Source organism: Kryptolebias marmoratus, linkage group LG13 (genome assembly GCF_001649575.2).
Source record: "Kryptolebias marmoratus isolate JLee-2015 linkage group LG13, ASM164957v2, whole genome shotgun sequence".
Classification (NCBI taxonomy): Eukaryota; Metazoa; Chordata; class Actinopteri; order Cyprinodontiformes; family Rivulidae; genus Kryptolebias; species Kryptolebias marmoratus.
Genome location: NC_051442.1, coordinates 8,795,226 through 8,810,076, shown reverse-complemented (window position 1 = coordinate 8,810,076; position 14,851 = coordinate 8,795,226). Strand labels below are relative to the sequence as shown.

At 38.5% G+C, this 14,851-nt stretch overlaps 1 protein-coding gene across 2 annotated transcripts in view; it reads left to right on the top strand.

Annotated features, from left to right (window-relative positions):
* Positions 1-14,851, top strand: part of LOC108238883 (actin-binding LIM protein 3) — a 40,334-nt gene that overhangs the window by 21,761 nt on the left and 3,722 nt on the right. Inside the window, exons 8-17 of one of the 2 annotated variants that reach the window (XM_037978893.1) lie at positions 120-178; positions 1,337-1,417; positions 1,731-1,880; positions 1,997-2,026; positions 3,585-3,696; positions 4,836-4,886; positions 7,365-7,502; positions 8,454-8,518; positions 9,103-9,244; positions 12,736-12,765. In XM_037978893.1, coding sequence (XP_037834821.1) covers positions 120-178; positions 1,337-1,417; positions 1,731-1,880; positions 1,997-2,026; positions 3,585-3,696; positions 4,836-4,886; positions 7,365-7,502; positions 8,454-8,518; positions 9,103-9,244; positions 12,736-12,765 — 858 coding nt within the window. The remainder of the gene's footprint in view (positions 1-119; positions 179-1,336; positions 1,418-1,730; positions 1,881-1,996; positions 2,027-3,584; positions 3,697-4,835; positions 4,887-7,364; positions 7,503-8,453; positions 8,519-9,102; positions 9,245-12,735; positions 12,766-14,851) is intronic. The other variant, XM_037978894.1, reaches the window with a different exon arrangement.

The window sequence follows — 14,851 nt, the reverse complement described above, 5'->3', positions numbered from 1 at the left end:
CGAGAGACTCTGATCTACTCTTCATGGGATCTCATAAAACTGTATGCTTGCTGCCCACACACAATAAACAAAGCAGCTGAGGTAAAACTGTGTGTGTGTGTGTGTGTTTGTGTGTGTAGGTTCAGAAGTTTGGCACCCCATGTGTAAAGAAGCAGCTCGACTGGAGAGAAAACTGAGGGTGAGTGCCCTCCCTCGCTATTTTTGTTCCTGTTTCTTCCTTCATCTCTGAGCCTAAAATGTCTGTCTAAATCTACGATCCACTGTAAGGAGTTTTTTATTGCAACATATTAAACAAATTCATAATTAACTAGGCTTTTATCACGTTATATCAGCTAGATATTAAACAGTTGCATCTGTTTAAAGAAAGTTTAACACAACTAATATTTAATAAATTTCAACCATAAGGGATATGAGAGTCCCGGACATAAAAAAAGAATGAAAGGCTTTAAACCAGCAGTAAGGCCCACAGATTTTGATTGATCTAAGAAACCAAAGTTTTTTTGAGGCTAAACATTTCTGTTTTGGTCACATTACGACAGAAGTTTTTTAGTTTGTTTAGATCCAAATATGCAAGGATATTTCTTTGTTTTCGTTTTAATATGAAGAGGTTTTCTCATGGCAACCTTTCCAAAGGCATCATGTTTGACATTAAACATAACAAATGAGACTTGTTAAGTTAGAGCTTTTAGAGGGGTTTTTTCTGAAAAAAAACTGTGTGTTCTCATGTTACTGAGACACCCATTCCTGGAAAATATCTGCATTTCTTTTTCTGATTGTAAAAACTCTTTAAACTGTTTGCTTGTTAGATTGTTTAAAGGAAAAATATTTCATACGTAACCCTTCTAGATTAATGGATACTTCTCTAAGATCATTCCTAAAGCCTTTCCTCCTGTTTACACACACCTAAACGCTCCAGGACAACAGAAATGTTGGCAAATTTCTGCTTTTAGAGATTGGATGCATTTGACAAGCTGCTCCTGGCTGCTTGTTACCCTTGTTATGGTAACATTAAAGGTCTTACTTTTTTACATGCTGGTTCGGGATTTAGGCTTGTTTTTTTGTTAAATAAGCAATGACAAGTTGTAATGTATCTTGTGTTGTTGATTTAGGACAGTATGTACCTAATTTTGTGACCTGGGAAAGACTAGGAGATTCTTTATGTTTTGATAAATACAACCTTAGAAACTGTTGTACTTTTCCTTTATCACAACTATATATATTTTAAAAATTTACTAGCAAATGTCATACCTTTATCACATTAAACTCTATCTCATCACTAACTGCTGAATCTGAGCTAACTTTACTTTTGCTTTGGTTCTTATGTTCGACCCACCAGCTGAGACGCACCTCTGAGACGGCGTCCATTTCTCCCCCAGGCTCCTCTCCTCTCCTCGGCTCCCCTCATCGACTCATCTGTGTGAGTAACTGTGACAATGGTCATGGCCAAAACACCTTTAGCTGTCTCTCTTCCTGTCATTCTTTTAAATATAACCATAGACTGAAGTGTAGAGAGAGCCTGAAAGCTCACACCGTCTTTTCTGCCTCTGAGCAGACCTCTGTCTGTTTCACTGCCTATGTCTACATCTTGTTAGATTCCCTTTCAAACAGTTTACCTAAAATGTTTTGTTTGGTTTTTTTTTTTCAAATATTGTACGAGTGTTTTCTATTTCTGACTTGGTGTCCATCTGTGTTTGTGTGTGTGTGTGTGCGTCCGTCCATTTTCCTTACAGTCTAAGGCTCACAGTGATGTTTTAGACTTGAAGCAGCTGGCAGCTCTGCCCAGGGTCAAAACCATATATGACATGCAGCAGCCAGACATCATTCCCTGTCAGGCCGACCACGCACACACACAGCTCTCAGACGACTTCAGCTGTGGACGGGTACACAAACACACATACACAGATGGAACAGTTGATTTAGAGTTAATTAACAGGAAGTAAACTGACCATAAATCGTGTTTATTGTAGCAAAATATTTTCTGTTCTGTCTGATGCAGTCACTGGGCTCCTTCTCACCATACTCCCATGTAAGTATCCCACCCAACAGTCATCAAACACACCAAACAATAGAATAGAATAGAAGAAAAAAAAAATTTGTGTGCAACGAAGCTAGCTTGCCTTGCATAATCAAAGAGTGGGTGAAGGCATTCATTTCGTCCCTTGCTTCCTATTGGCAAGTCTGTTCAGGTGGAAGTCACTCAATATCTCCCTGAAATCTATTAATTGGGCTTAAATGGAGTAGAAGGCTAGGCTATTATTGATGTTAAGAGTCTTCTTCAATAAGGCAGTGAGGCAGATCAAATGAGAAACAGAAGAGGAAACTAGTCTCGTCGTTATCATGATGAAGCAGGAATACAGACTGAAGGGAGCAAACGGGGCATGGGGGGCCCTGCAAAGCAATCAGCTGGATTTTACCACCTGTGTGTGTGTGAATGTGGTGCTGTGGACCACGACATGAAATGAGCAGTGTTGATTGGGCTGACATTAAAGGGAGTGAAGGCACCTGACAAAAGTAAAAGGACAAAACCATGCCCAGCTGCAGAGAGCACGGCGGCTCTCTGGTTCTCATGCCAGAAGCATGACATATAAAAGCACAACAAACGTGACATTACCACTGTTCACACTTCTGCACCTTGTCTATGGTTGATCGGCCATGCATTTTTATAACTTGGCATATTTGGCACATTTGCAGGTTGGAGGTAAATGCCTGTGAGCAGATCTGTCTCTGCTATTATTCATCAATAAGAGTCCCAGATGGCACAGACTTTGAGAAGGAAGAGTGCAAAATACTTTAAAAAAATATGAGAAGTTCTGCTATAAATAGTGGGAAAACCTTCACAATCACTTGTTTGGCATATTTTCGTTCCAACATATAGGGATGTGTTTTGCTCAGCAGCAGCACGAAGCAAAAATGACCTCTCCTCTCCTCTCCTCTCCTCTCCTCTCCTCTCCTCTCCAGAACTAAATGTCCTTCTTTTATTTCACAACTTCGGGCTGTCCCATTGTCTTCTTAATGCTATATGAGAAGAAAAAAAAGTTACATTTAAAGCTAAGGAACTTGGTTCATTTTACAATTATCAGCTCATTTGATCATTGTATTCAATTTAGGATTGCTAATTTAATAATGTCAGTGAGTTAGATACTCAGCTGAAGGAAATTCAGGAATGGATGCTGTCATGAAAGCCAGAGGACACGCAGCTCAGTGATTTTCTTTGTCCTCTACCCGACCTAAAACACACAAAAAATTGTAACAAATTTCTGTCCTAGAAGCCAGTATGAGAATTTTAAGAGTTTTGTGTTAGTTTTGAGATATTTCTCTACAACAGAAAACTGATCATCATCTAAAAGTCTGGTTTCTTTGTTTCATTTTCAGTCAGGGTTGCAGAAACAAAATAAAATATAACCCTTCATCAGTCCAGTTTGAGCCAGTTAGCACCATTTTAATCCTGTAGACTGATTGATACTGAAACTGGGAGGACCTGCATATAATTAAACCACTGTCAACATGATTAAAATAGTCTTTTTAAGAAGCTGTTTGGTGAAAGTGAATTAGTCAAAGATTACATCTCTGTTTGTTCCTCTCAGGATCTGTTGGATGGCGTTGAGCTGAGAAAGAGGTACTCATCCAGCTCCGCCTTCACCGACTCTCCTGCACACAGTCACCACGGAGGATCCCCGCTGCATTATTATCTCCCCGGTAAGGAGAGACACTCAGGTTAAAACACACTCTCTCAGAAAAGGTGCAAATACATACTTAGGGTGCAGCTCCCCGACAGAAATACATTTAAGGGTAAGCCTGTCTGTCTTTCTGTGGGGGCCGTTCATGTTTGGTTTCTCTGGCTGTGCTTACCTGGGCTGACTGCAGGCACTGAGAGTGGCAGGAGTTCACCTTATTACAGTCAGCCTGAACCCAGGTGGACCACACCCACCACCGCCACCCTCCACGTCCCCAAGCATTTCCATGTTCCAGGTAGGCAGTAAATCCTAAGCCCAACCCCTGATCTGTTTACTAACCCAAATAACCCCTCCGCATCAGTTCAAACCACAAATTAAACACTTATTATCAGCTGCTCTGGCATGTGGATTGCAATATTTTGGGGATTGTTGTTGTTTATAATCATTAATCATCACAAAAAATACATGATTTAAATCCTTTGGAACAAGCTGACCTTGATTTTGGTCTTGTAGAGTCACAATTTGAAACTGCCTGAAACTGAAATGTTCAACATTATGACTGATTCAGTTTCTCTGTCAAGATAAGTTTGGTGATTTTAGCAGTTTTTCAGACAAAATGAGCATCAGTGTATGTACTTAATTAAAGAACTTGTAGTGAAAACACTTTCTCATTCCCTCTGCCTGCCATCAGTCCATCTCTCCTTGCAGCTTTCCTCGTGCTGCTTTTTGTTCAGGAATCTTTTTTTTCCCCCTTTTCCAGCTCCGCAGCTGCACCTCCTTCATGCTTTACAAAAACAAGCAGAATGTATTCACAACACCCCGACAGCACAGATATCTGATGAGGAAGCTCAACTCCAACCTAGGATGGGTTCTTTTCTCCCTGCTTTGCTCTCTTTATTTCTCATCCATCTGCTTGTAGTTGTATAAATCAGCCTTTTCTGCACATCAGTCAGGCTGTCAGGATGCGCGGCTCCGCCTCCTCCACCCGGTTTATCACTCGTGCTGTCAGCTTTATGCTTCAGAGCGCCGTTAATGTATTCAGCTAATTTGGTGGGACGGAACGAACGAGAAGATCCAGATCAGTCTCCTCCTCCTCCTCTCCTTTCATAATTTATTTTGTGACGTGCCATTAAAAATGGCTTTATTTATGTCTGTTCTCAGCTTCTGAGGAAAGCAACATCTACAGGAAACCCCCCATCTATAAGAGACAAGGTTGGTTGATTTCTTGCAGGGTTTTGGTTTTATAGTCTTTGTTAGGCCTTCTACCTGTCCTGTCCATTGATCCACGACTTTATTTTAGCACATTCTCAGCAAATTATCTCTTTGATTATAGGAGGGAAAAAACAGTGAGATGAATACATCATTTAAACCGTTCATTGTCATCTGAAGCCTTCTAATGATGGTGTTCAGTCTCCTTCTTCTTTCAAAGGAAAGTTCCCAGAAACATCCTTTTTTCTGAAAGCCTGTGCAGACTTGATTCACCAACAATTCTGCACGAATCCGTCTGCAGACAAGTAGCGCCTGGAAATAATCTGGAAGATTTGAAACTCTGCTCTTCATGTGTATGTCTTCTGTGTAAGATGTAATCATCAAGAAACGTCTAAAATTAGAAAGGAACGTATAACTGATGGTGAAACATTTGGTCATCGGTATCAAATTATTTGTCCAATATTTTTAATATTTTTTATCTCAAGATCTAAAACAGCAGTATAATAATAATAATAATAATAATAATAATAATAATAATAATAATAATAATAATAATAATAATAATAATAATACACCTATCTCAGCCTATTATTTCCACATGGGCGGTCGCACTTTTCACTTCAAGCTCATGTCCTCTATCAGAGGCTGGTTCTGCTCAGAATCTTAGCTGTTCCAAGGAATTTTTTTATATCTAGGAAAGGACAAAAAGTATTTTCTATGCTAAATTATTCATAGAAGGGTAAAATAAAGCTGCCATTCCTTACAGGAATGCATTTTTGTCAACCCCTCGACTGACAAAGTTTTAAACAAAGATCTTGTAAAGTTTGATAACGCTCACAGTATGTGTTGGGGATGACTCTCAGCTACTACCATACCAAATTTTACCTCAATGTCTGTAAAATTGGCTGAGTTATAGCAATTTTTGTGTTTGCTAAGATCAGTTAGCTGTGGCAGCCATCTTGAATCAAGGTATCTCCAAAAGTTAAGTAGTTGTAGATGGACATCCAATGAATATTTTCTGAAGGTTTCATTAAAATCTGTCCACTTGTTCCTGAGATATTTTGCTAACAGACGGACAAACGAACACTCAGTGGCAACCACAGCCTTACAGTAGCTTATCTGTTTAGCTTATGTGTTTCTGACACTGAACTTATCGAGGCAGCAACATCTTGATCTATTTTGTTTGTCGCTGTCATTTTAAAGATTAGTGATTTCTATTCTGTCACTTAGTTTGGAGCAGTTTTTACCAAAAAATATCTTGTTTAAAGTAACAAATCTACAGTGAGATTTGAATTCACAAAGTAAGAGTCCGGCATTGGAATCAGTAGATGAAGGCACATTATGTTGGTTATCAAACACACATTCTCAGTGATGACTTGACTAAACTAAACCTCAAAGAAGCGTGCAGTGGAGGAGGGCTGCTACGTCTGATAGTTGTCACCACATTAAAATTTAGATTTAAATTCAGCTGATGTTTCAAAATGTGAATGAAACCGGAGAGACGCCGTGCCAGATACGGAGCGAGTAGGTGATCCATCAGCTCCTGCAGGGTTACGGCTCCTCGGAAAGACCTCTGCATGATTTACGCCACGCTGCGAAACGCTGACAAACCTTTCTCCTCGGTCGGAGCCGGCAGTCTGTGATCTGAGCTGCGTGCGGGAATTTAAATTTAGACCAATGAATCATGTAGCTGAAGAGTTTATGCATCATGGCAAAATACCACAATCAGCTAAATAAGTGCTGCCGATTAGGAGCATAATGTATGTGATCATCGGACCTGGCTGCTGCTCAGAAACTTTTTATTTCGTTTATAGTGTGACATGTTTGTAGTGAATGCTATCTGATGGAGTTTATTTGCTGATTGGGGCCACTTGATGTTGAGGTTTATCAGCTGAATTTGTGTAACCACAGGCTACAAAAAAAAAAAAGTCTTATTGACTATCCAAAACCTAAGTCAACACGTGACCTTTGCTATAATGTCATAATGTTCACATGAATCTTTTTATCACTCCTTTGAGACTGTGTCATAAAAAGCAAAATGCCAACAGAGAAATTTTGCACGCCCATCCTCCTTTTATATGAATAGTTTTTAGTCGAATCTCAAAATGTGTAACAACTATGTTGGTTTAAAGTTCAAAACATGGATTTACATTAAAGGTCTGGTATTCCTTGAAGAAATCCATACCACCAGCTGTAGATTTACATATATTGATTGATTTCTGAAAGTTTCATTAAAATGAATCTAATGGTTCATCAGACATCTTGCTAACTTAAACATTATCGCCCACCTATTGCCTTTAATCGTCGGCAATAAATACAAGTTGCAAAAATGTGAGTTCTTTTTTCCCAGGTGTTCTGATAGTTCTGTTGTATGAATGTGAACGGATTCAGAGGTTAAATAAAAATGACAGTAATGAAAATGTCTTTTTTTTTTTTAATCCATTCTACAGATTTTTCTCTGTCCCGTTGTTTTTCCTTCAGACACATCTGCCTCTCCGACAGCCAACAGGAGCAGGATCAATGAGAATCTCGTCAATTCCAGTCGTTTTTCCACCTCCAACTGTGACAGTCTTTATCACACTGACTCCAACTACTATCCCTACACCGGCTCTCCCAAAGGTACAGCTCCATCATTTCTGCAATATTCATGGGAATGCCGACTCAGCATTACCACTATTTCTGTACGTTTTTTAATCTACCTGCTTCTGACGACTTTCTGCTTCTTTTTTTAGCCATTTATGTATCAAAACATTCAGCTCATTCAGAAGATGGGTGCTGTGACTGTTGGATTTTTATACTTTTCGAAATATTTAATTTCATAGAAATGCAATAAATCTCTTAGAAATCTGCCTCAGCGTACTTGCTCTGATTTAGTCTTCCTTTGCTACTTTATAGCTACTATTCTGCTACGTTTAGCTTTTAGCTAGCCCTTTGTTATATTTAGCTTATAGGTAGTTTTTTGCTTCCTTTAGCTTTTAGCTACTATTTTGCTAATTTAGCTTATAGCTGGTCTTTTGTTACTTCCAGCTGGAATTTTGCTACTTTTACCTTTTAGCTGACCTTTGGCTACAGTTACCTCTCAGTTAGCCTTTTGCTATTTTAGCAGTTAGCTAGCCTTCTGCTACTTTTCGTTTTTGCTAGTCTTTGGATAATTTTACCTTTTAGCCTATTTATACATTTAGCTTCTAGCAACGAATTTGCTCTGTTTACATTTTAGACAGCTACTTTTGGCTTATAGCTGTTGTTTTGCTTTTTTTTATCTTTAAGCTACCCTTTTTCTTCCTTTAGATTTTAGCTAGGGTTTTGCTGTTGTTTTTCTTTTAGTTTTAATAAATCTGTTTCAGATTTTTCAGCAGTCAGTCAGTCACTCAGTATTCACAGTTTCTCCAGCCTAACATATTTCTCGTACGCTTACTGCAGTTGAAGAGACGTTTTCCACGCTTCCCCAAAGAGCAGCTACAGAGCTGAATGACATGTTTTAAAATGAACGTCTGAATGCAGAAAATAGCTTTGATGTCGACTTCTTCTTCTTCTTCTTTACCCCTCACTTCCTCTCCCTCCCTCCTCTAGTCTCCAGGGTGAGGAGGTTTTCATCTGGAGGAGAGGAGGATGGATGGAATCACAACATAAACAGGGTAAGAAAGGGAGACGTTCTGCTTCTCCTTTTTATAATTTAAGTGAGCGTTAATATTTAATGAGACAGTTAATTAAATGCTTCTTTCCAACCTCACCCACTGGACATGACCCAAAGTGAAGCTCTGCTACTCTTCTACCGCCCTCTTTTTCTTGATATTCTTCCTCCTGTGACAACAAGATCACATTTATTCTGCCTTATTATCACACACTGCCACAGAAAGTAATTGCCTGTGTCTGTGTGAGTGTGTGTGTTTGACTGTAAACCTGTTAGCAAAATATCTCATGAACCAGAGGGCAGGTTTTAATGAAACTCTTAGAAAGGAATTATTGAATGAACATCTACTGGAGTCATAGCAATTTAAGATGGCCGCTACAGCTAATTTACTTTAGCCAACACAAAAGTGGTTAAAACTTTGTCAGTTTTACAGGTTTTGAGCTGAAATTTGATGTGGTAGTAGCTGAGACTCTTCCCCTACATGTACATTAAGCACTGTTTTTTCTGTTTTACTTTTCTCCTGTTCTGTAAACCGTTATTTATTTGCTATTTTGTTTCTCGATTTTTCCGTTTTTGGACAATTTTCAGGGCATTGGGAGGTTGATCCTGAAGGAGGAGATGAAGGCTCGGTCAGGTTGTGACGACAACGACCACTGGAGGAGCACCCGCAGCTCCCGGAGTAACAGCAAGGAGACGCTGAACAGTCTGGAGTACAGCTCCCTTAATGGCTGTAAGTCTCCGTTTGATTGTGTCACCTTTTGATCATGTCGCCGCTCAAAGACAATTTGGCTGCACCATCTCGTCCTTCGATCCCTCTCTCCTTCTCAACGCCTCCAGCAGCTGCGAGGGTGAGCCGAACACGGAGAGACTCGTGGAGATGGAGAGAGAGAGAGCGAGAGTAGGTGGTCAGAAGCGAGAGAAACAAGAGGGGTTTTTTAATAGGGAAGTCTGAGAAAGAGAACGCAATAAGAAGTGAATTAGATGTAACACGGAGAAAGGGAGGAAAGTTAGAAACTAAAGCAATTTGGAGCTACGGGGAGAAGATGTAGGACTTGAAGCCTGGATGTAAATGAAGGTCAGAGAGAAAAAAAACGAAAAAGTGATGTGCAAAATCACTGTGTACTTTACATCATCTGCTGTAAACTTAAAGGAGCTCATTGCAAAGTCATGAAAACCAGAAGAAAAGATACTAAGAAACTAAATATTTTACTCATATATTTGCTCAGCGTGTCGTTAAATTAAAAGTTTGTAAGCAAAATTTGTGACCAGATACCAACTGTCAGGTGTTTGTTTACCTGCTGAAAGAGCTGAAGTGACTAAAAAAAGGTCAAACGTTAAACTTAGCGGAATATTTGTTCACCTACACAGACTATAGACTTAATGTAGGTCAGTCATGTGACTCAAGCCTCCACATGGTTTACGGTGGACTCAGAGTACTTTGTTTACACTGAGTGCAGACCTGCTTTTCAGAATTGCATTAAAATATCTGAAAGATAACTGCAGTGAACTTTTTCAAACTGCATCATTTTATACAGTTCAGGATAACATGTGTTATGTTTGATTTCCTACTTTGTAATGAGTACCTTTAATTCTAGTTCTGTTTTAAACTTATTGTCCCTTGTGATTCAGAGGTGGCCTATCTGAGCAGGATAACATTTAAATCAGGCGCTGCAGCTTCTGTCTGGAACAAGTTCACAGTGGATGAAACGTCTGAAACCTTCACCTCACACACATCCTTCAAAACACGAGCGGACATTTCCTAACTGTTGCAAACTGATAAATCGTAGTACGCATCACGGAGAGGAAACTCCTTTATCACAACAATTTGTCATTTTAGTTATTTCATTCCTTTCTTATGACTAAGGATTAGTATTCAAACTTGGAAGTCATAGATGACCTAAAATATTTATATTACTTTAAATCTAAATTTCAAATAAAACTGCTTACTTTTACAAAAGTGCTTTCGCTGACATGTTTTTTTGTTTTTTTTTTAAGAAATAATGAATCTTTTAGCACTGATGCAGACGTTTTTCAGCTCAGAACCTTCAGTTTGAACTTAATGCCGGCTCAGGACTTCTGAGTAATGAGGTTATCCTGGTTGTTGAGGAAAAAGTACAAATTAGGCTGAACTGCTAAATGTTTTGGCTCTGATTAATAGTCAGTATCAGACAACAGAAGTGTTTCCAGTCAACATCATGGAGAACATATTCAGTATGCATCCAAAAATGTATTAACTTCTATATATTTATCTACATTAACTGTTCAGTATCTGTACTTTTGCCTCTATAGCTGGAGAGCAAACATTAACACCATGCCTGCAAAACCCCCTTTCTTTATTTTGCGTTGCACTTTGTCATTTAGCAGACATTTTTATTCAAAAGCTCTTACATCTACAACATATTAAAACACCTGATAAAGTACCAGATCTGTTTAAAGGGCAGTGTAAGTGGAGCAGATACAGAAATGCAAACAAAGTGCAGGTGAGGGATGTTGTTGTCCTGAATGTCTGCATCGTCAGACTTGGAATGTTACATACATACATTAACATAAAGACTAAAAAATATAAGCTTATTTTTTCATCTTATGGATAGATCACGTCACACAGAGAGTCTACATTAGGAAAAAGTGAGCGTTTGTGAGCGGAACAAACAGAAACTCAGCTGGAAGCTGGATTGTTGCTTCATATTTTATGAGCCGTGTTGAAGTGTGGTCCTCACGCAGCTGATGTTTTATAGATGTGCCTCAGCAGCTGGGTGGAGTATTTCTCTTCCTGAAACCTCTGACTGGAGGGTTTATTAACTTTAGATAGTCTTGTTTACTATTTGTGTTTCTTCAGATACTAATAGATGTTGTGTGAAATACACCAGGGAATTTAAAGATAGGTCAGACAGTTATTTTAAAAAATATGAAGTGTGTTTTTGTTGTTTTATGATCTGTGGGTTTTTACTGAACATACACAGGTGTTCAGAGATAAAAAGTTTTCTATGACTTCACTTGTAATGACCTCAGAGGTGTCTGGTAAAAGAGATATTCTGATATTTATGTCACTTGTAAAAGCAGAGATTTCAACACAGATTGTCTTTTTGGAGAATGTTCTCTGACATTTTAAAGGTTTTTTTTCTCAAAACTGTGACTTCTTCCTGTGTGTGTGCTTAGTCTTTTCAATATTTGATCTAACATCACAGCTGAAATATGGACAGATGTAAAACAGTGGTCATCAACAGGCGGCCCACAGGCTAAATTTGGCCCACAATCTCATTCCTTTGGGTCGCAATGTATTAAATTATTATTAACGCAAACTTAACTCAATTATAATAATGGAGAGTCAGCTAATCGACCTTAGCAAGCACAAAATTGGCTATAACTCAGTCAGTTTTACAGATTTTAATCTAAAATTTAGTGTGGTAGTAGCTGAGAGTCATCCACAACACATACTCTGAGGGTTAACAGATCGCACAAAATCTTTATGTAAAACTTTGAAAAGAAGGATAGCGGCTGATATGCATTCCTTCAAGGAGTACTAAGTTATTTTCTTGACAGTCTTGGCTCATTGGCCATACAAGCAAGCTGTTTTAGCTATTTGCAGTTATCTTTATTTTGTAGCTATTTTTTCAAAATAATTTTTAGTTTTTTTTTCTGTATTCATTAGAATTTGTAATAATTTTATACCTTTTCTACATACTTACAAATTATGTTCACGTCAAAATTAGTTCATCAAAATAAATAAAAATAAAAGAAATAAAAAAGTGAAATGTTCTTTTAAAAATCAAACAGGATGCCATGTATTTGTGGTCCCTGTAGTAGAAGAAATCTGGCCTTTAAGATTATCTTGTTGATGTCTCATGCTGTAAACATAAAAGCTCATCAGTGTTTTAGTCGTATTATACTTTGTGAGTGAATGTCAAGTTTAATATTTTACTGATGTCTCATAACATTTAAAACGTGACATTAGAGTCTACAGATCTCTGTGGGACACTTTTCCAGTGAGTAACAAAGTTTGTTATCAACTAAAAAACCTATTTTCCTATTTAGTCTGTAATCGTTCCTTTGAAAATCAGTTTTATCCTATAAAGTTGTGTCAAGCAAAACATCTTGATGTTTTTTTTATTAGAGCATCAAAGTTAATGGGAGTGAGACAGATTGCTTCAGATCTAAGAGATAGATTTTCATCCAGAGTGTGAAGCTGGTGAAGTTAAAACTTGCTGTTGTTTGTGTCCTCAGGTCCCAGGTCCACCTGCAGCTCAGACAACGGTGAGTGGTTCATCGAGACATTCTGATCTCTTCGTTCATCCTTCGTAGTGGCGTTATGAGTCAGCTTCCATCTCATCTCCTTCATCCTGTTGTTTTTTTTTATTCGGCTGAAGAAGCAGAGCCTCAAGTGGGAGATTGTTATTAGCTCACATCACAAACACAACTCTTTCTGGTGGGTTACAGGTGGGTGGATGAACGGTGCTGAAGCAGCACTGCTCCAAAATTTACTGAGTTGAATCTCTCAGCCATCTGTTTCATAAACTGCCAGTGCACATCACTCCATACTGTATATTATTCTAGAAATAAAATGCTTTATAAACTTATTTTTCTTTAACGTTAAGCACAAAGATAATCGATTATTTTAGTACCTCTTTTCGTGCTCCTGTGAGGATTTTCACCTCTTAAAATCCCAAATTGTCTTACACATTTGTTTTTAAAGTTATACTTCAGTCATTATAAAATAATATTAATGAATAAAAGTAGAGCAAATTGAGCAAAACCTTGAATTATAAGCAGCAGTAGTGATTATTAAACACATGAATGAGACACTTAGGCGAGTATGCTCTGTTTTGCACCAGTGCACACATCAATAAAAAAAGCAATATTTCTAACACCGTGACAAACGGATGGAACTACAGTATATCTCATTTCTTGTTTAAATAGAGAGAAGTATTTGACAAACTCATTATAGTTCAGTCTCTACACACCAGTCAGTATTCCGCTGCATCATGACATTCACCTCGGCTCTTTGACATCGCTGTGTAATTCAATTCCTTTGAACATGAAAGTGAACAAGAGAGGCTGAGGGAAAAGAGGGAGCTAGAGGGAAAGTGGTGGGAAGAGCAAATGACAGAGCAGGAGTGGTGATGAAGCAGGCAGCAGAAAGCTGTGAGACTCTACTGACCTCTGCTGCTGCTGCTGCAGCACTGCAACACATCCCTGCCTCGAATGATGCTGGTCACCATCAGGGCAACCTTTCCTGTATGTGCAGAGCTTCTGCTGTGCGTGCCTACTCTGTATTTCTCTCTGTGTTTAGTCTGATGGTGCCAATTTAATTTACAATCCTGAAAAACAATGTTTTGTTCTCCACAAACTAAGCTGCTTTGCTACTGAATTCAGTAAATAATACACTTAGAAGTTTAAACGTTTATAAAATCCTGTCATTCTGTGAAAGTCTTTGTTTTCTTTGCCATGAGCTCCTCCTAAATCTCTCACAAACTCTGCTTCCCAGTTGAGAAATGTTTGACACTGCAGGCCACTCGCCTTCTAAATAAAAACAATGCATTAGCCGGTTAAAAAAAAAAATATTTTGGATTCAGACTGACTTATTTCCTGTGGGCTGGATAGAACAGCTAAATGGCCAGATGTGGCCCGTGGGCTGTAAGATGCCCATGTGTGAGCTAACGGCTGCTGTTTCAAAAACATTATAGGGGTACATGCAAACACTATTTTATAAGCTTTTATAACTCTGTCAGTTTCATACTGCAAATAATTTACATAGAATTATGTGGTGGTGGTGTTGCAACTGACAGGAACTATTTTAATACTAATAATTAGAGTTGTTTTAAGATGGCAGTAATAAACTTTGGTCTTGGCCTGACAAGCTGTTAGCTCGACTCTCCGCTCAAAATTAAACTATTTCTTACAAAAGGTAAGATAATAACTGTTCATATCCTTTCCACAGCCCCACTTGAAAAGATCTGAACTATCCCTTAAAGGTGAAAGATAACTGTTTGCATTAGGGTGTAAAATTATGGCGACTCATCAAAAACAGAAGCTCACTCTTTGACGATTGCAGCTTGTGAATGTAGCCATCCTGTAAGTCTCCAGGTGAGGTTTTTGTTCGTTAAGCCTCCAGAGTTTATTGGATTTTTCTGATCCACGTGGGATCATCTGTACACAGGAGTCTTGCCAAAACATAGTGTTTGTGATTGAAAAATGAGTTTGTGGCAATAATGCTGCTGCTTTGATTCCTAGCTCCAAGTGAAGCCGTGAATTATTTCACCAGCGTGATATTCTTAGAAACTAGGGGAAAAAAAGACAGATTAGAAGCAGTTTTTCCACCTAATCTTTCTGCAACATGTCA